The following is a 19,541-nucleotide window of genomic DNA, read 5'->3' on the forward strand; positions in this document are numbered from 1 at the left end:
ACCAAAGAAGATATACAGATGGCAAGGAAGCATATGAAAAGGTGCTCAACACCATACGTCATTAGGGAGATGCAAACTGAAACGATGAAATACCACTGAAATACCATGCCTTTGGAATGGCCAAAATCCAGCACACCGACAACACTAAATGCTGGGGAGGATGTGGAGTAATAGGAATTCTCATTCATGCAGGTGGGCATGCAAAGTAATAGAGGCATTTTGGAAGACAGCGTTTAGACCTTTCTTAGAAAAGTAAACATACTTTGATCATATGATCCAGCAATCATGCTCCTTGGTATCTACCAAAGGAGTTGAAAATGTATGTCCACACAAAAACCTGGCCATGGATGTTTATTACAGCTTTATTTATAGTTGCCCAAACTTAGAAACAACCAAGAGTTCCTTTAGTAGGTGAGTAGACAAAGAAACTGTGGTACATCCAGACAATGGAATATTATTCAGTGCTAAAAAGAAATGAGCTCTCAAGCTATTAAAGGACAGGAAGGAAACCAAAATGCATCTTACTAAGTGAAAGAAGACAATCTTGGGATCCCTGGGTGGCGCAGCGCTTTGGCGCCTGCCTTTGGCCCAGGGCGCGATCCTGGAGACCCGGAATCGAATCCCACATCGGGCTCCCGGTGCATGGGGCCTGCTTCTCCCTCTGCCTGTGTCTCTGCGCCTCTCTCTCTGTGACTATCATAAATAAATAAAAATTAAAAAAAAAAAGAAGACAATCTTGAAGAGGCTACATACTGTATGATTTTGGAATTCTGGAAAAGTCAAAACTATAGAGACAATAAAAAGATCCATGGTTGCCAAAAGTCAGGAGGGAGGAGAGATGAACAGGCAAAGCACAGTAGATTTTTAGGGCAGTGAAACTATTCCATAAGGTGGATACATGTCATTTTAAAGTTACCGAAACTCACAGAATGTACAACTCCAAAAGTGAACTCTAATGAAAACTATAGACTCTGGGTGATAATGATGTGTCAATGTAGCTTCATCAATTTTAACAAATGTGCTGCTTTGGTATGAATATCGATAATGGGGGAGGCTATGCATATATTCATATATGCAGAGGGTATATGGGAAATCTCTGTATCTTCTAAGCAATTGTTCTGCAAACCTAAACCTGCTCTAAAAAATAAAATCTATTTTTTAAAAAAGCAAAGCAAAATTCATTTATAAGAGAACTTCTACTCCTAAGGAGGAAAAAAACATGTGCACTATTTGGAACATTATTCCTGTTCCCATGCTTTTGCTCCCTTGAGAAAATTGCTAACCTTCACCCTGGGGTGCAAGAATTGCTGCTCAATAGTGTCTTCTTATTCGGTGTGTTACAGACAGCCCTGGAGAAAGGGAGAGAGAAGGAGAGGGAGAGAAAGAGGCAGAGAAGGAGAACAGGAACTTTCCACAGTATGTAAAATAGATTTTCAAGAAGACACAGAATTTTCTTAGAGATTTAGGAGGAAATCTGGAGACTATCTTCTGCTATAAGGTTAAAAAATCACTTTTATTTTATTTGGACTTATCATACAAGTTATGCTTTTCTTATTTCTCAGTGGTCATCTCTTCTTGAAAATAATCTTCCTCAGCAGTTGGATTTTCTGAATATTGAATAATGTTTTTTCTCCCAAAGGAGTAATGGATTTTGAATGTGTGTTAGGCAAACACTCTTTTCATGAATACACAGCTAACAACATGTATGAAATGATAGATCTTCTTTCACAAAAGAAGGAAATAAGATCAAGGTGGCTTCTGCCAGGCAAGGCCATATTTCTTCTCTCTTCAAGAAGCTACTTTCTTTCTGATTTCCTCTCCTCTAGGTTTTCATCAATCTCAGGGGCATACTTCTTAATAAAAATGTTAGCCGACCTGGGAAGAGCAGTTCCCTCAGACCAGGAGAGTTAATTTGTGTTATGAGTTGAACTGTGCCACCCCTTCCCCTAACAAATTTATGTGTTGAAGTCATACTCTTCAATACTTCAGGATGTCTATTCAAAGTTAGAGTCTTTAAAGAGGTAATTAAGTTAAAAATGAGGTCATTAGAGTGGGCCCTAACCCAAATGACTGATATCCTTATAAGAGATTAGGACACAGACACAGAAGGAAGACCACGTGAAGACCCAGGAGAAGGCAATCGTCTACAATCTGCCAACATCTTGATCTCAGACTTCTAGATCTCAGAATTGTCAGAAGATAAATTTCTGTTTTTCATCCAGTCTGTGATACTTTGTTACGGCAGCCCTAGCAAAACTAATATAGTATGGCCCTGGTGACTCCAGCATTCCCAAAGTGCTTCTATCCAGAGCCTAATGAGAGCAGTTCATGAGCTTGTTAACACAATTATAAAGAAGCTGTAGAAAATAATAAATCAATAAACAAATAAATAAATAAATAAGCTGTAGACTTCAAAAATTAATTCAACAAACATTTTTTGAGCTGCTCCAACACATTGTGTACTGAACTAAGGTGGCAAAAGTGGCAAAGTCAAAAAGACAAGCCCCTAAGTGGCTCAAAGTAAATAAGACCCCAAACCATCCCGAGGAATTCAGTCTAAAGAGGACACAGGCACAGAAAGAGTTAATTTCAATATAATGTGACCAGTGGTAAGATTACATTATGCACAGGGTGCCATAGGTATGGATCAAGGGCTCTGAGGACTTTACTGAGATTCGGTAAGGGTATTAGATTGAAAACCACATCTAAATCTAAGTCTTAAAAAAAAAAATAAATTTAAGTCTTTAGGAAAAAGTGTAAGTGTGCCAGGTAGACAAGGGAAGAGGGACATTTCAGTGACAGGAATACCAGAGACAAAGGCAGGGAAGTGGGAAAGTGTCTAGAATGTCAGGTGATGAGTGAGAAGTTCAGGGTAATTGGAGTCAGGATGTGTATGAGGGAGGATGGGAGGAGAGAGTGTGAAGAAATAGGGTCAGACCACTAAGGGCTGGGCATGCCAAATTTGGATCTTAACCTGAAAGCAGTGGAAAGCCACTAGAGATTTTTATAGAGAAAAGTCACGATCAGACTTGCTCTGAGCATGGTCTGTCTGATAGCGTGGAAAATAAAATGGTACGGGGAGAGGGAGGTAGGATGCATTAAAACAGAGAGCAGGGACGTTGATGGGAGCCTGAAGTGAGGCAGCAGTATTGGGGTGCAGAGAGCAGTCTTGCTTTAGAGATATTTCGGGGGTGGAATTGAAGGGGTCTAGAAACTTATACTGTGAAGATTTTAACACTTCTACTTCTGCATGTGCTAATACAGAAAAGATGCTTCCAACTGTAAAACACTGGACAGTATTTACTTGATTTTCTGTGTCAGATGCACAAATAAATATCCTTGTTTCCTTAAACATACAGATTTGTTATCAACTTAATAAAACTCAGTATTTTAATTACTTTTTAAGAATTACATTCAAAAGAGCTACATTTCCTTACTTGTGTTTTATTTAATTTCGGGAAGAAGTGCTCCTGGGGGGGAAAAACAGTATAATTGGATGCAATTTTAAAAAAATGAGTATCTTATTTTACCTCACCATAGCATGTCTGGTATTTCTGTGACGCTTCCAAGTTGGACTTGATTGAAACCTGCATATTTGAGGCAATAGAAAGCCTCGGAAAATATACTCCCCTCGGTCTGATCTGAGTTTTCTCACCAGCTGCCTCCCGCGACTAGTTTAGTCTTTCTAGGCCCCAGTTTCTCCTTTCTAAAACGAGGGAGAAATTCTTTGATCCTTTTAAGACTCCTTTGGCTAAAGTTCCCTGAGTCTTTTCTCCCAGAAGAAATGCGGTTTTTGACTTTTAAAATGAATTGCTTTCGTTTTATTAATTATTACTGAAGTGTTAAAGAGGAGACTTTACATTTTGCTGGAAAATATTTCTTGGAACTGTACATAAATCTTGTCAGATGGTTTTGAGATTTATTTAAAAAAAAAAAAAAAAGCACCACGCACGTTCAGACATCCCCGTTGTTGGGGTCCAAAGCACTCCAGGAAATGCACCTAAAGCTCTGTAGGTTCAGCTACGTCTTAGAAGTGGCACCAGGGACAAGGGATGCTTGTGGAAACAAACGTGGAGTCCAATTGGGTAAATACGACTGCAGAAGAATGAACAGGCCGGACCAGTCTTGCCTTTTCCCTTCCTTAAGAAACTTGCATGTGTAAGTGGGAAAGGGCTCTAGGTCCTCGCGCGGAGAGATGGGGACCGCGGAGCAGGCTGCTCTCTGCCTACCTGCGGCACGCGGGTCTGACGAGGACGGCCGCGTCCCTTCCCCCCCCGCCCCCCCCGCCCCCCCCCGTCCTTCCCGCCGAGTGAGGGTAGAGTCCTAGCGAGAGCTGCTGTCGGAGGCGGGAGCCGGCCCCGAGGAGGCTCCGCAGCCAACGCCGCCGCCGCCGCCGCCGCCGCCGCCGGGAGAGCGTCTCCCCGCAGCAGCGCCCCCTCGGCCTCGGCCCGGCGCCCTCCTCGCAGCCACAGCCGCGGCCGCAGCTCCCACGGTTTCATGGTGGGCGGCGGCGGCGGCGGCGGCGGCTCGGCTCCGGCTCGCGCCTCCAGCTGTCGGGCGTCGGGCCGCGCCGCCCTCTCCGCCCGCCTTCCCGCCCGGGGCCGCCGGGGGCTGCCGGAGCGGCGGGCGGCGGGGAAGGGGCGCCGCGGGCTGCGGCGGCGGCGGCGGGCGGGCGGCATCTCCGCGCTCGGACCGCGGCGGGCGCGATGTCCACCAAGGGCAGGAAGTGCAAGGAGCAGGCGAGGGTGACCTTCCCCGCGCCGGAGGAGGAGGAGGAGGAGGAGGAGGAGGAGGAGGAGGAGGAAGGCGAGGACGGAGGCTCGGAGCCGCAGCGCCGCCGGCGGGGCTGGAGGGGCGTCAACGGGGGGCTGGAGCCGCGCTCGGCGCCCTCGCAGCGCGAACCGCACGGCTGCCGCCCGCCGCCCTTCTCGCCCGGGCTGGACCCGTGAGTACCCGGGAGGGCGCCGCGGGGCGGGGGCCAGGATGGCGCGCTCCCGGCCGCCCCGCGACGGGCCGCGGACGCCGCGGCGCAGGGCCTGGCGGTTCCGTTCGGGGCGGCTCGGGGACGCGGGGCTCCGCTGGGCTCCGCTGGGCTCCGCTGGGCTCCGCTGTGCGGAGGGACCCGGCGGCCCCCGAGGGCGTGGCTGGGGCTCCGTCCCCGCGGCAGCGCACGCCCCAGCCCCCGCGGAGCCGTCCTGCCCCAGCCGCGCGCTGCTGCCCCCTGGGCTGGGACCCCTCGGCGGGGGACCCCCGAGCTCCCCGAGGAAGTCCAGGAATGCGGGGCTGCGCGTGGACCCAGGCGCGCGCTCAAACTCGGGGCGCCCTCCTCCCCCGCTGCCCCGCCTGGGAACGGGCGTCCCCCCCGCGCGCCCCCCACCCGAGGCCGGGGCAGGGGAGTGGGGAGCCCGGAGGGAAGGTGTGCGGCCGGGCTGTGGGCCGTGGGCCGTGGGCCGTGGGCTGTGGGTGCAGGTTTGCCCCGCCGCCCCGTTTCTCGACGGTCCGTTCACAGTTGGGAGCAAACTGCAGCCGAGTCCCCAGGGGAGAGGGGGCGCCGGGCAGCCGCGGGAACCGTCCAGGGGCGCCTTCGGCTGTAGTTCCCAGGCGGCAGGAGCTGTTTTCTTTTTAAAGGAAGGTGGAGGTCGGCACTGTAGTGCGTGAGAAAGAGCGACTTTCCTCAATCCCCAGGTCTTGGGGACAGCCTTAGCAGCTACGAGATACAGAGAGGAGTGAAAGAGAGTGCTTAGTTGTGGACGGAGCGTGCTGTTTTTCTTGTCACATACCTTGGGCGTGCCACAGGGTGTACTGTCTTTTTTAGGAAAAAGCGCACAGACCTAGGTAGAGAGCTGGGGTCAGATGTGGCGGGCGGCTCTAACCGTCTGGGCGGGGTACGGGACCGAGGTTAGGCAGCGCCCCCTGCTGCCCTAGAGCGGCCACAGCCCTGGGCCCAGGCCTCTGGGGCGACCTCCAGAGGGCCCTAACCTCGCCTCGCTCTGCGGGCGCAGGGGCACGCCTGGCCCTTCCAGATTTGCTTGTAACAAAACAGAAATCAGCGGCTGAGTAGACCGCCTAGGGAAGGGTTCTGACTTAAAATGAGCGACGCATCCCGATGCGGTTCAATTATTGCCGAAGATTAGCCTGGAGTGGAAATGGCCCAGGAAATGGAAGGAAGGTATATCCTTAGGGATTAAAGCACTGCCAGCTCGCTTTCCAGCCTCCCTAAGATTTTTAAGACACTGTCTGTTTTTCCTTTTGCCAATTTGGTTTTTATAACCCAGCTCAATTTCTTGATTATTTGATTTTTTTTGCATTTATCTTAAACCCACACTAAATGGGACACCACAGCAGTCTTCTCTGAGAAAGCAGGGTGGAGCAGAGAAAACTCACTTTGCCTTTTGGAGTTTGAGAGCAATGACACAAGATACTGAGGCAGATTCTATTGTAGACGTGTCTACCTGCTAATAGAACTTTTTTTTTCTATTTTCTGACTTAACATAATTCAACAAGTAAATGTCCTACCGTATTTACTTTGTAAAGCCGTTGAGAAGACCCAGTCCATTTTAAGGAGACAAACATTAATAAATGTTTCTTTGGGAATTAGGGCAGTAAGCTCTCCATGTTTGAGTCCTGTCATGTGCTGACGGTGGGCACTAGTTTGATATCTGTAGCAAAAATCAGCTTTTTTTCCCCCCACCTTCAAGAATATGGCCACAGTTAAACAGCTCTGAAAGTGAACACAACAACCCGAGGATGCAACCGGAGAAGGATAACCAGTCTCTGAAAGCCCCAGGGTCATTTTGGTAGGCAGAATAGAAGAGCTGAATTTAAAATTCAGCCAGGATGCTGAAGATAGAATCCCACTCTTACCAAAAAGATTCCTCAGGGTAATCCTGTTGCTCATTTCATTGCGCCATGCTCCAGTATTCCATTTGGGAATTTTAAACAGACTGACTTAGGAGAAAGAATGTCATCTGCTATATAACTAACAAGACTTTTAAAAAATACCCTTTGATGGAACTCTTGATTCAACCATTAATCCAAACCAAGACTTTCTTTATCCAATTGTTTGCAAACCTAGGACCAAGTAGTCTGTCATTGGCAAGAGTACCCCATTCTCGAAGTTCTTAGTTATTAAATATATCTGATGAAACTCCAAAAAGGCATCTGAAGGCAGTCCTCATGAGTTTGGATTCAAAGACATTTTTAAGCATTTACATGTGCCAAGTTGGTATAGCAAGCCCCAAAGATGAGTATGACAACTTTTCTGCACTCAAGGAGTTTAAAATCTCATGAGGGAGAGGTGGAAATGAAACTGGGCATGAGCTATTATGCTATAAATTAGAGTAAAATAAGTACCATAAAAACATACAAGAATGGAGCTATTGAAGGATCCAGTGTAAGGGAGCGACAAACTATGTAAGGTCATGGAGAAATCAAGGAAAACTTTATGGCCCTAGACGATAGAATAGGATACAGAAACAGAGTGGGAAATTAATTGAAGCCCTTCCACCAAAATGCTAGGCATGTCTGGGGAGTATTAATTGAGTTCAGTTGGAGCATAGAGTATGTGTAGGAGAGCAATGAGATTTAGCTGGTTGCATTGGTTTGGGGCATTAATACGGAGAATCTTGCCAGAAGGAGGCAATAGAGAGCCACAGAAGGAGGCAATACAGAGCAGCAGCAATTTGATCAACACCAGTCTGAGAGCAGGATAGATTGAAGTGGCAATTGAGAGAATGAATAAATAAATTAGGGGCCTATGTAGCTATTCAGGCTGAGATTAGGATCTGTAATAGTGTACTGACTGGGATAGAAAGGGGAGAGGTTGGAAGACACAATACACAGATAGGATCTATGGGAACATAAAACTAACTGCTCATGAGGGATTTAAAGAGAAAGCAGGGGATCCCTGGGTGGCGCAGCGGTTTAGCGCCTGCCTTTGGCCCAGGGCGCGATCCTGGAGACCCGGGATCGAATCCCACATCAGGCTCTGGGTGCATGGAGCCTGCTTCTCCCTCTGCCTGTGTCTCTGCCTCTCTCTCTCTCTCTGTGACTATCATAAAAAATAAATAAATAAATAAATAAATAAATAAATAGAAAGCAGGGTCAGAGATGATGTGGGGATTTTGACCTAGATAACTAAGCTCATTGATGTCATTGTTTAAAAGGAAAGGACAAAGAGGAGAGTTTGATTTTTCAGATAATATAATCTGATAATCAAACCCAAAATCAGATAATTCTGATTAGAGGTATCAAGCGGGAAGATGGAAATTCGAGTTTAAAGCTTGGGAGAATTTGAGAGTCTCCTGGCTGATGGGGCTAGTTGCTGAGTCATATGAGTATATGACAGTACCCAAAGAAAGAGTGTAAAGAGAAACAAAAGTGCTATAGACTCCCTTTTCCGAGGAATTTTTGTTGTTGTTTAGAGGGTAGAGAGAGCGTAGCAATCAAAGGATACAGAGAAAGATGACGGAGCAGGTGGGCAACAAGGCTGCCTAGAAAGAACAGTTTCAAGAAAAGAGAAGAATTGACTCACATTTGGCAAATACTTGATAAATCAAGAGAGAAACTTATGAGTCTCCCTTTAGAAAGGAGAATCAATGCTTGTATGTAATAACATACGTGCACATAATCATTAGATTTCTCAGCAGTGTTATCTTTAAAAGAGAAAGACTTGTAGAAAAGATTCTGTTTAGTTTTTCTTCAGAGGAAGTACTGCCAGAAATGTGTCATAACAAAAGCAGTAATTTATGTTTATATAATATTTCATGCTAGAACTGGGAAGGGATCCCCTATTCTTAGCGCCTGCCCTCTCTTAGGCCTGGTATCTCCACAACCAGAGCAGAGCATCTCTATTTCTATTTCTCTGGAGATTTAATATCCTATCTTTCTTATAGGGGTAAGGGTATCAGTCAGTGGGATAGAGATCTAGGGAAAGAGTTCCTACCTACTCTTTGCACAAACTTTCAGCCAATTCCCCCGTTTTGGGCTCTTCATCTCTACTTTCTGGGATTTCTTTTGCCTTCAATTTCTGGGCATATTCTGGCATTGAGCAGGGTGGATCAACTTGCTTCTTGTTATGGGCACTCTGGCACTCTGGTTGGACCTTCCCTATCTCCACTAAATCATTTACCTTTCTTCCAACTCCTTTTCATATGTTGTGTAGTTACAGATTACAAATGTCTTCTGGTTTCATAGAAGATGAAATTTGTATTATTTTTCTTTCTTTTACTTGCTGTATGGGGAGAAGTAATTTTGGAAAGGAGAAAGGATAAGAGAAGCCTTATTCCATCATCTTAAAACCAAATATCCCTACAATTGTGTTTCAGGTGTTTATTTAAGCCCCAATGAATTATTATTATTAACAGGTCCATATATTATTAACCGGCCAAGATTGCAGAAGGAAGATCTTGATCATGACTAATCTTATGGGGCAAATAGAGTAGATAGTAATCTATATGGTGTGATAGAAGGGTCATTTGAACTCCCCCACCTAAAGTCATCCTAGTATCACACTTCCTAAATCTAACTAATATAGAATATTTTGGAAAAAAAATAGAATGTTTGAGTTGTAAAGGATTTCATCTAGTCTAGTTTTTTCTTTTACAAATCGATAAACTGAAGCTGAAGTTTGACTTCTAATTCACAGCAGCCCTAGGTCATCTGAAATCTCTAGGCTCTTAGGGCTATGCTGTTCACACCGTGGCCTCCTTTGGGTTCAGCTTTTCTCTATTCCTCAAAGAAATTTAAAAATGTGTTTACTCCTGGGAGGAACAGCACAGGACACTACTAATTAGTATTAATTCACTTATGAGGTCCAATTAATTCATCATTTCAATTTGACTGCTGATGGCTGATCAACTTGAGAAAGTTTGTAAGCTAAGTGGGAGGACTGAGAATGGAAACGGAAAGGAGAAAAGAATATCTCAAAACATAACTGACCCCCTGCCAAATATCATTTATGGTTTTCTCTTTTCTTCATATCAAAGTGGTGATACGATCGTGGAGCAGGACTGGGACATCATCTGATGATACAGTTAGAATTTTAGGGATTTTTCATCACTGGCCTGGGATAGCAAATGTCTCTCTCCCCCACTCCCTCTCCCCTCCCTTCCTCCCTTTCCTTCCTTCTCCCCTCTTCTTCCTCTCAATATTCTTAACCATCAAGCTTTGCCTTTGCCTACAATGTTCCATAAACCTCCTTACCCCCAGTTGAGAGTAAGCAATAAAACACCATGGGAAATGTAACAGGAGGAAGATACCCGTCTTTACTGGGCTCCTAGGCTCTTGACAGGAAGGAATACTTTAAACTTCCTAGCTCAGGATTGAGATTGTCCCCTCAGGGAGCATGCTTAAGTAACAGTGACTGGCCGCTGAGCAGTCTTCTGAGGAGGGAAGCTCTTATCTTGCCTAGAAGTCTTCCTTCTCAACATTGCCCTCAGCCCCACACAGTATAAGTCTGGCAGGGTTGCTAGATTAGTGGCCAGTGTAGGGTGAGCATGTAGGAGTCTGGCCCTAGATAGAGTATCTGGAGTTGTGAGCAGTGGGGTGACTAACTTCACACTTGTGGGTAAGGGGCTCAGCAGTGACTGTATGAGAATAATCAGGATTGTTACAATGTTTTGTCTTTAATTCAGCATCTAGGTCAGGGATGTTTGTCTATAGTTACCCAGTCCAAGGAATCCCCTTTTAGAAAGAAAACTTCTCTCTTTGCACTATTCAAATAATAGGTGACAGTATGGATTTGGTCTTAGACCTTTTAAAACATGAGATTTAAATATCCACAAGTATATGACCTGCTAAGGAAAGGGCATGACAATGCTAATATTCTACACCAGTTTTGCATTTCTAAATATATTTTGTCAAGTAGTACCGATGCATATGGATTCTCTGTTGAAAAGTAGGTTGCAGAGTGATGAGACAGGAGCAAGCATCTAAAAACTTCAGACTTTTGACCTAGGATATGGGTGATAGTGATAGAAAACCAGATCCCTTTGCTTCTAATAATATTAAACAAGTTTATATGTATAATATAAAATATTAACATATATAATAGCATCTAATATACTTAAATAGCCAAATATGAATTTCTCTTAGGTCATAGCAGTTTTTGATTGAGTTCATTTTATTTCATTTGACTTCTGATTTCATTGTCACTTATTGTTCTTGAAATAATAAACATTCATTTTAGAAAGTATTGTGAGTTTATTTTTGAAGATAAGCTTCATTATTAGAACTTATTAATTCTAAGATTTACTCGATGTTATCCTGACAAATGTAATTTTAATATTAAAATCAAGAAATGTGGAATGCATCAGATAATTTTTGTGGTGTAACTAAGCATTAAATGTGATTAAGGAAAAACCTGCTTTGAAAGAAGAAAAATTGTTTATATTACTTGAACTTCTGATTATTAATTTATATTATTCATGACTTTTTTTAATAGGATTATTCTAATTCCCCTCCACCACTACTTCCACACATTATCAAATGTGACCAAAAGTTTTCTTTATTTTTTATTTTATTTTTTAAGATTTTATTTATTTGTGAGAGAGTGTGTGAGTGAGAGAGAGCACAAGCAGGGGGAAAGGGTAGAGGGAGAGGGAGGAGCAGATGCCCTGCTTAGGAGAGAGCCCATGATGTGGGACTCTATTCCAGGAGCCTGGGATCATGACCTGTGTTGAAGGCAGACGCTTAACTAACTGAACCACCGAGGGACCCCCAAAAGTTTTCTTTAATCGGGAGGGGAAAATTGTCTGTTCCCTGGGTCTTCAGTCTTACGGTTTAAGCACTCATGGGTCTGTTCACTCATGGCTCCAACAGACAGATATTCATCAGTGGTGTACTAAAAGCCAGTATTTAGACATAAAGGGAGGTGGTCTCTTCTATTAAGGATGTTATAGTATCATTGAAGAGCTGGGCATGAAAGCGGACCATTAAAAAGGAATGAATGCAGCAGTTTAACAGAGTTGTATGCAAAATACAGTTCCTGGAAGCAGAAACATCTAAGTTCTAGAAGGTACATGTGTTTAAGAAGTATTATTAAGTCATGCAGGCAATGATTAGGGGTCTTCACCTCTGCTCCCAATGGAGGAAGGAACACATCATTAGGTGACCTTTTTACTTTTCTGATTTTGGCTGCTGAGGGGTCTGGCAAAGAGCTTTCACGAGAGGGATGACAGGGAAAGTGATGAAGAGAGAAACTGGAGCTTTCCTCCTTAAATATACAACAGCCTCTTTTCTCTGACTTGGCGATTAGGATATATACCCAAATTAGCATTGTCTAATAGATTTATTAAACTCATACCTAGAGGATTCTGAATATAGCACAGGCCAACAGAAACTGTCAGGAAATTAATTACTGTGGAGACCCAGATATCTCTCCAGACTTGCAAGTGCTGGAGTCTCTACCTATTACTTTTTTTTTTTGGGGGGGGGGAGGCGCAGATGAAAATCTTTAGGAATGAAAGCTGTGCTTTCCTGTTTCTTTTTTCCTTTTAAAGATTTTATGTATTTATTCATGAATGACACACAGAGAGAGGCAGAGACACAGGCAGAGGGAGAAGCAGGCTCCCCCCCTGGGAGCCTGATGCAGGACTCAATCCCTGGACCCCAGGATCATGACCTGAGCCAAAAGCAGATGCTCAACCACTGAGCCACCCAGGTGTCCCATGCTTTCCTGTTTCTTAAATGGAGCTCCTTATCTTGTTGGTTTGGTTGCTACTGTGACAACACATTATTGAGCTGCTCATGGTGTCCATAGATGTGGGCTCAGCAGTAGATGGTGTGGTACATGGGACTCCCCATAGTCCTGTACCATGTACATCAAACAGTTGGACAGATTGGGCTGCCTTCCTCTAGCCTTGCATACTGGTGCCCTTAGGGGCTACTGAAGTTCAGAGTGTCCCCCACTTCTCTTCTTCCCCTCTACAAATAAATGTGTTAAGAGATTTTTCAAAACATGTGTCTTTAATGACTCCATTGAAGCTGTTTGTGAGCACACTCACATGTAAGCCGCATCGTATAGATGTTGGGTGTTTCCAGAGGCAGCCACATTGACTGACAGCTGCCTGCTTGCCAGGGAGACTATGAGGCTTGTCTATTTTTTGACTTTTCATCTCTGACTTGCTTGTCCTTTTGTCAGTGCCTGCTGCTTCCCACCCCTATCATCACTTCCAATTATCACCACCCTCGACACTGTAACATGGCTGTTACTCTCTAATGCTCCCCTCTTCCACCCCTCCTCTGTGCTTTGCTCACTATTCATCTTCTGTGGCTCCTTCTGCTCTTCTCGCCCTTCACAGAATGACACTCTGGATCCTGGCCGGTTGGCACATTCACCTTTCTTCAGTGGGGGCGAACTGCTTCGTCAAAACAACTTGAGTGTTATTCTCATGGCTTTGGCTCACATTGATGGTGTTATTACTCTGTTTGCCAACTTGCTAGATGGATAGAGTAGTTGGCTAATTCTTCATTTCAATAAAGGATTTGACTTCTTTAATAATGTTCTTTTGTTGCTGAGTGTGAAAGAGATTGTGATTCAATCTGAAGAGCAATTTTTGTGGGTTTTTTTTTTTGAAGCTGTTTTTTATAGAACCCAAATGTTCCAAAACATAAGCTAAGCATACATTTTAATAACACTATTTTGATTTGCAACCTTTATTCATTGTTTTCTTATTCCCTGGCGATAGCATCGTAGAGTAGAGAGAGCATAGGAGAGACCTCTGAGCTCTCTTCTTCTAATTCTTTATCCTTTAATGACTTTAAGGAAGTTACTTATCATTCTGACCCAAACCCAATCTCTTTGTCTATAGGCTTAGTATCAATTGGGCAGAAATAAGAGTAGCCTAGGGATATAATAAACAAAGAACATCCCAGAGGCACATATAGCAAGATCAAGAAACCAGAACAATCTAGATGAACAGCAACATGTTGCTCCTGTAATCTGCCTGTAATAGGTCTTTCTCTTGAGCCTCCCACGTACTGACCAGGAGAGAGAGAGAGAAAAAAAAAAAATGAACCAAATGTCCATTCTGTGGTTTAAATTAGTTTTTAAAATTTTGTTTTGTATTTTGCTTGCTAAACATACTTATTCAACAAGTGAATTAAACCATAAAGCAATTAAGTTAATTAAATGATTAAGCAATTATGTGAGTTAATAGGAGGGAAGATTTGCCCTACATTATTGCAGGGATTAGGTCAACTAGGACAGTGTCTCCTTGTGCCCTGAGCTAGTATCTAAGGGATTTTTGCTTGCTGATTCCTCCATAACCCCTCCTCCCTGCTCCCACCGCCCCAATCTCTATAAGGGGTTGTAGTCTCCTTAGGGTTCATGTATACACCCCTAGTTCAGGGCACTCTGGAGAGATGCTGTGAGGCCAATTTCATTGATCCTAGTTTGATGTTATAATGTAAATTTTCCTTTTAATAAATAGCCTCTCACTTGAATAAAAGAGCTCAGGCTTTCAGAAAGCCTTTCCCTATCCACTTCCCCCTACTCTCCTCTCCCTCTGTAGCATCTGGGCACTGGGAGAAGGGTGTTTATGTATCCCCTGGAAGAAAGAAAGATTTGGTGTCCTCTGATTCTTCTGGTCTACTTAGGTGCTGCTTGTCAGCGAAAATAACTTGATCTTGGCTGACTTGCCTTTGTTCTAACCCAGATATGCTCCTTGGCATACATATATGGATGGTTTCAGCTCAGCTCCTATGAGCTACAGAGCTCAAATACAGCTTACATCACTAGCGATGTCCCTAGTCGGGGTGCAGACTCTCTGGCTCCCGGCGCAGTGTCCACAATACATGGGAACATAGCGTGGCTTGAGAAAGCCCATAACATTCTCTGCTTAACCAGGCTGGGATGTCACAGGTCTCTTGGTCTCAGCAGTTTCTCACTTTCTTGGATCTACATCTTAACTTCTCCTTCCGTTCTATTTTTTCATTCTTGTGCCAGGACAGGAAGCACAATGACTTTGCTATCAAAAGCTATCTTGTCTGCACGATAAGAGCATTCTATGATCTGGTTCCTTCAGAACTGATTAGAGAAATAAAGAACTGAGCAAATCCTTCCTCAAGATGATTTCTCTTTTTCCTACATTCTGCTTTCAAAATCCCATTTTTCCTACAAAAAAAGCTGAAAATTACCTTGTTCTTTCTCTTTGCACTCCTCTAAAATTTGTCTTCTCTACTTCTCCCCTACATGTCCCCATTGAACTCTAACTAAGCACTCATCATCCCCACCCGCCTCTCCTGCTGCCCCCACAGCAAGGTGTCCTGAGTCAACTGGGGAAAAGATATTGTATTTGGAAACACAGAAGAGAAAGCACCTTATTAGTTTTCCAAAAATACCCTTGACAGTATAGGATTACCCTTGATAGTATAGAAATAAGCAGGACAATATGTTTATAGGACAGTGAAAAATGAATCTGAGGAGCAAGGAAAACAAGGTTTTCTAGGCAGAATTCTTGAAAGTCAACCAGAGGATTCCAATTTGGTTGTTGTTGTTGCTATTTAAGAGAAGTGTGACAGTAGAAGCAGACCTTAACAAAAGCAAGATGTTGGGGATGGCCGTGGCATAGAAGGAAGAAAATTAGGAGTAGCTTGTGGCACTGGAAAGAATTTGAAGTTCAGACCCCAAGTTGAAACCCAGATCTGCATTTTGCTATATATGCTACAGTGGGCTGGTTTTTAATCTCAGTTTTCTTATCTATGAAAGGGAAATAAGACCTGCTTCATAACATTGTTATAGGAATTAAATATGATAGTGTGTGAAAAACAGACATGTGTGTTATGGCCTTCCTTCATGGCATCTCTGCTGGAAAGCTGTTGTAATAATCCAGCTATGGTTGATTAAAGATTGTGAAGATGGTGCTGGCAATGAGAATTGGAAGGGAGGCTCCAGTACAAGAAATATTCCAAAGGAAAATCTTCAGAACTTTGAGACTGAGAGCCTCAAGATGGTGAGTCATAGATGACCTTGAAATTGCTTAATCTGAATAAGGAAGGGGTGCTTGTTAAGGGAGAGGGTGAGTTGGGACATTTTTAGTGTCCAGAGGACAGATCGTTGTACATGTGGGATTTGAGGTCAAGGGAGAGAATAGAGCCTGGGAAGAGATTTGGGAGCCCGGTGGAACGGATATTTATTGAGCACTTCCCCCCTATTGGTCACCGGCTAATGAAAAATAAAGTACTACCTGACCATCAAGGAATATGTGCACATATGTGGGGATATTTATTAATACTCTATTTTTTTAAAAAAGAATTCATATAATCATAAAATAGATTTAGAGTACATGGAATATAGGATAATTGATTTTAAATCTATGTGAGAAATCATTTAGGTGGTGGGAAAAGACTACACCAGAAATCTGGAGTAGAATAGTGATGGTAACTAAGCACTTTTAGATATAAGCTAAATTTCCTAGGGGAAAAAAAAAAAAGGCAAGGGTTATATAGTTTATGTATTACTAGGTTAAAAGAAGCAAACTCATCTGGGGAGAGAGAGAAGCCTATTAATACACAGTTCTAGAATAATTTTAGTACTTGAATACATGTAAAAGGTACAATGGATATAATAATAGACAACCACTTTAACGCTTTAAATACAGTTTTGAAAAAGACATAGTAACCTTTTAAAAATATCAATTCTTGGTAAAAGCAAGGGCATGAAATTAAAGAGTCACTGGTGAAGGCATTTTGAAGGCGTCTTCTTCTTCTTTTTTTAAAAATTTTATTTATTTATTCATAGAGACCCAGAGAGAGAGAGAGAGAGAGAGAGAGGCAGAGACACAGGCAGAGGAAGAACGGGCTCCATGCAGGGAGCCCAACGTAGGACTCGATCTCGGGTCTCCAGGATCATGCCCCAGGCTGCAGGCGGCGCTAAACCGCTGCGCCACTGGGGCTGCCCTGCAGGTGTCTTCTTAATTGTGATTCAGGTGACTTGCTTCCTGGAGATCAGATTCTAAATGTTAATAAAACGTAGGGAACCTAAATGAATAGAAAGCTACTTGTCTCTTAGGCTGCACTGCTCACATGTGTTATTTCAACTTTACTTTTGGCAGGGCCAGTATGACAAGTGATTAAAGGCCTCATAGTCTGGGGTCATTGATTCAGCATAATTCTTAGGAGACAATATAGCTGACATTTGAGCACTTACCATGCCCAGCATAAGTGCTTTGTGTGTATTTTTTTAAAAAAGATTTTACTTATTTATTCATGAGAGACAGAGAGAGAGAGAGAGAGAGAGAGAGAGAGAGAGAGGCAGAGGGAGAAGCAGGCTCCACACAAGGATCCTGATGTGGGACTTGATCCCAGGACTCTGAGCCAAAGGCAGACACTCAAACGCTGAGCCACCCAGGCATCCCCAGGAAATTTTTTTTAAAAAAGCACTTCTTATGTGGATTCACCATGAAGATAAGCAGCATTTGGTCAGCTCTTTTATTTTGAAATAGCTGTATACTTTGTTCTAATTCAGAAATCTGACTTCACACTTAACTCAGTGTTAGAATCTTCTAAAGACAAAATCAAAATGACTCATGTGACTTGTGTTGTATAGTACCAAAATCCCACATTTCAGCTCAAATACACAAAATGGAGATACTAGTTCTGAAAGGGGAAAAAATACTAAGAGAAAACTTTAAAATACTAAAAAATGCAAAGAAAGATTATTTAAAGAACCATATTTCAAATAACACTGGTATTTTCAAATCATACTCTTTTGAGAGAAAGATGGAGTTTTTATAAGTGATTTTTGTTGTAGATAGCAATCATTAGATAAATAGCCCTTTCCATTAAGATGTCACACTTTAATAATGAGTCTATTCCCTAAAGATAGTGTATCTGAGTATAGATTGGAATTCTTCAGACATACATACTCTGTAAATACATTCTGCAGTTATAGAAAATGTCAATATTTATCACTGGTAAGCACAAAATTCAACTTTTATACCATATGGAAATTCTAGCCATTTGAAGAGTTCCAGTTTGTAGCTTCATAGTAAAAAATATTAACCCAATAAAGTCAGTACCATTAGTAGTAATAAAACATACCTACCTACTACAATAACAATATTTACCAGATTTGTTTAAAACCCTGTCATGGAGTTTGGTCTTGAAACAAAGTTCTTGTCTGCACAGTTCACTGAATGCTATTTCCCAGTTCTTGTTCACCTAAAAATCATCCTCATACCAACACACAGAGACACACATAGACACACAGTATATACATATACAACACCATCCCCTGAACCAGCATTGCACCTCCTTGTCTCCCACACACACCACACACTCCACAAACTCACTCTACATGCTACCCTACACAACACACATCCATACCTACCAATAGACCATTTATTTAGCTTCAGAAAGATTATAATGCAATGGTTGCCAATAAGCACTTATATTTAAATTTTTTTCAAATAAGGGATTAAAATAAACATTAAAAACATGAATTTTATTTTCATTTATTTTTATCTTAAGATTTTTAATTATTATTAAATTAATTATTATTAATTATTATTTTAATTATATTTAATTATTTATTTATAATTATTTAATTATTTATTTGAGAGACTGTGAGCACTGAGTGAGGGTGGGAAGGGGCAGAGGCAGAGGGAGAGGGAGAAGCAGGCTCCTTGCAGGGCTCTATCCCAGGACCCTGAGATCATGACTTGAGCTGAAGGCAGACACTTAATTGACTAAGCCAGGGCAGCCCGCGTGGCTCAGCGGTTTAGCGCCACCTTCAGCCCAGGGCCTGATCCTGGAGACCTAGGATCGAGTCCCACGTCAGGCTCCCTGCATGGGGCCTGCTTCTCCCTCTGCCTGTGTCTCTGCCTCTCTCTCTCTCTCTCTCTGTCTGTCTCTCATGAATAACTAAAGAAATAAAATCTTAAAAAAAAAAGAAACTTTAAAAAAAATTGACTAAGCCAGATGCCCATGATGATTAATTTTATTTTTAATAAAAATATTCAAACTGTGGTTAAAACTATTCAAAATGTACAAAAGTGTATAACTGAAGAGCAAAAACTTCCCTTCTCCTATGGCTCCTCAGTTCCACTGCCCAGGCATAACTATAATAAAAAGCCTCTTATGCTGCTTTCTCGAAATTGCTACAAATACATAAATATGTGTGTAATACATATGTGTACATATATAATGGTATGTTTATGCATATAAGTGCTATATTTATTTCCTTTAAAAAGTTGATCACCTGACACTAGTTGAGCACTTAGAATGAGGTGCCAGTCTAGTACTGTTGCCTTTGGAGTTAACATGCCTCTCTGGACCTCTTTAGTTAATGCCTCTGTAGACTCAGGTTTGCCTGGACATGTTCCCTTGGTCTCCATATGGGAAACCTCTGCCAGTGCCTCTGTACTCCTTTCTTGGTTTGAAGCCCCAGTGGAGGTGAGAAATGAGTGGGGGCTGGTAATTGCCTCTGACTTATTCTTCTCCCACATCTCCAGGGAGAACAGTGTCTTCTCTAGCTAGTTTTCAGCCCCTGACTCTGTGAATACTGTTTTATCAATGGTGGAAAGTATTTCTGGAATATA

At 42.9% G+C, this 19,541-nt stretch overlaps 1 protein-coding gene across 7 annotated transcripts in view; it reads left to right on the plus strand.

Annotated features, from left to right (window-relative positions):
• Positions 1-4,706: 4,706 nt before the first annotated feature.
• TRPC3 (transient receptor potential cation channel subfamily C member 3) overlaps positions 4,707-19,541 on the plus strand; it is a 70,653-nt gene continuing 55,818 nt past the window's right edge. For all 7 annotated transcript variants that reach the window (XM_025420505.3, XM_025420506.3, XM_025420507.3 and 4 more), the window contains exon 1: positions 4,707-4,945. In XM_025420505.3, the coding sequence (XP_025276290.3) occupies positions 4,707-4,945 (239 nt within the window). The remainder of the gene's footprint in view (positions 4,946-19,541) is intronic.

The sequence above is a fragment of the Canis lupus genome, chromosome 19, assembly GCF_003254725.2.
Source record: "Canis lupus dingo isolate Sandy chromosome 19, ASM325472v2, whole genome shotgun sequence".
NCBI lineage: Eukaryota > Metazoa > Chordata > Mammalia > Carnivora > Canidae > Canis > Canis lupus.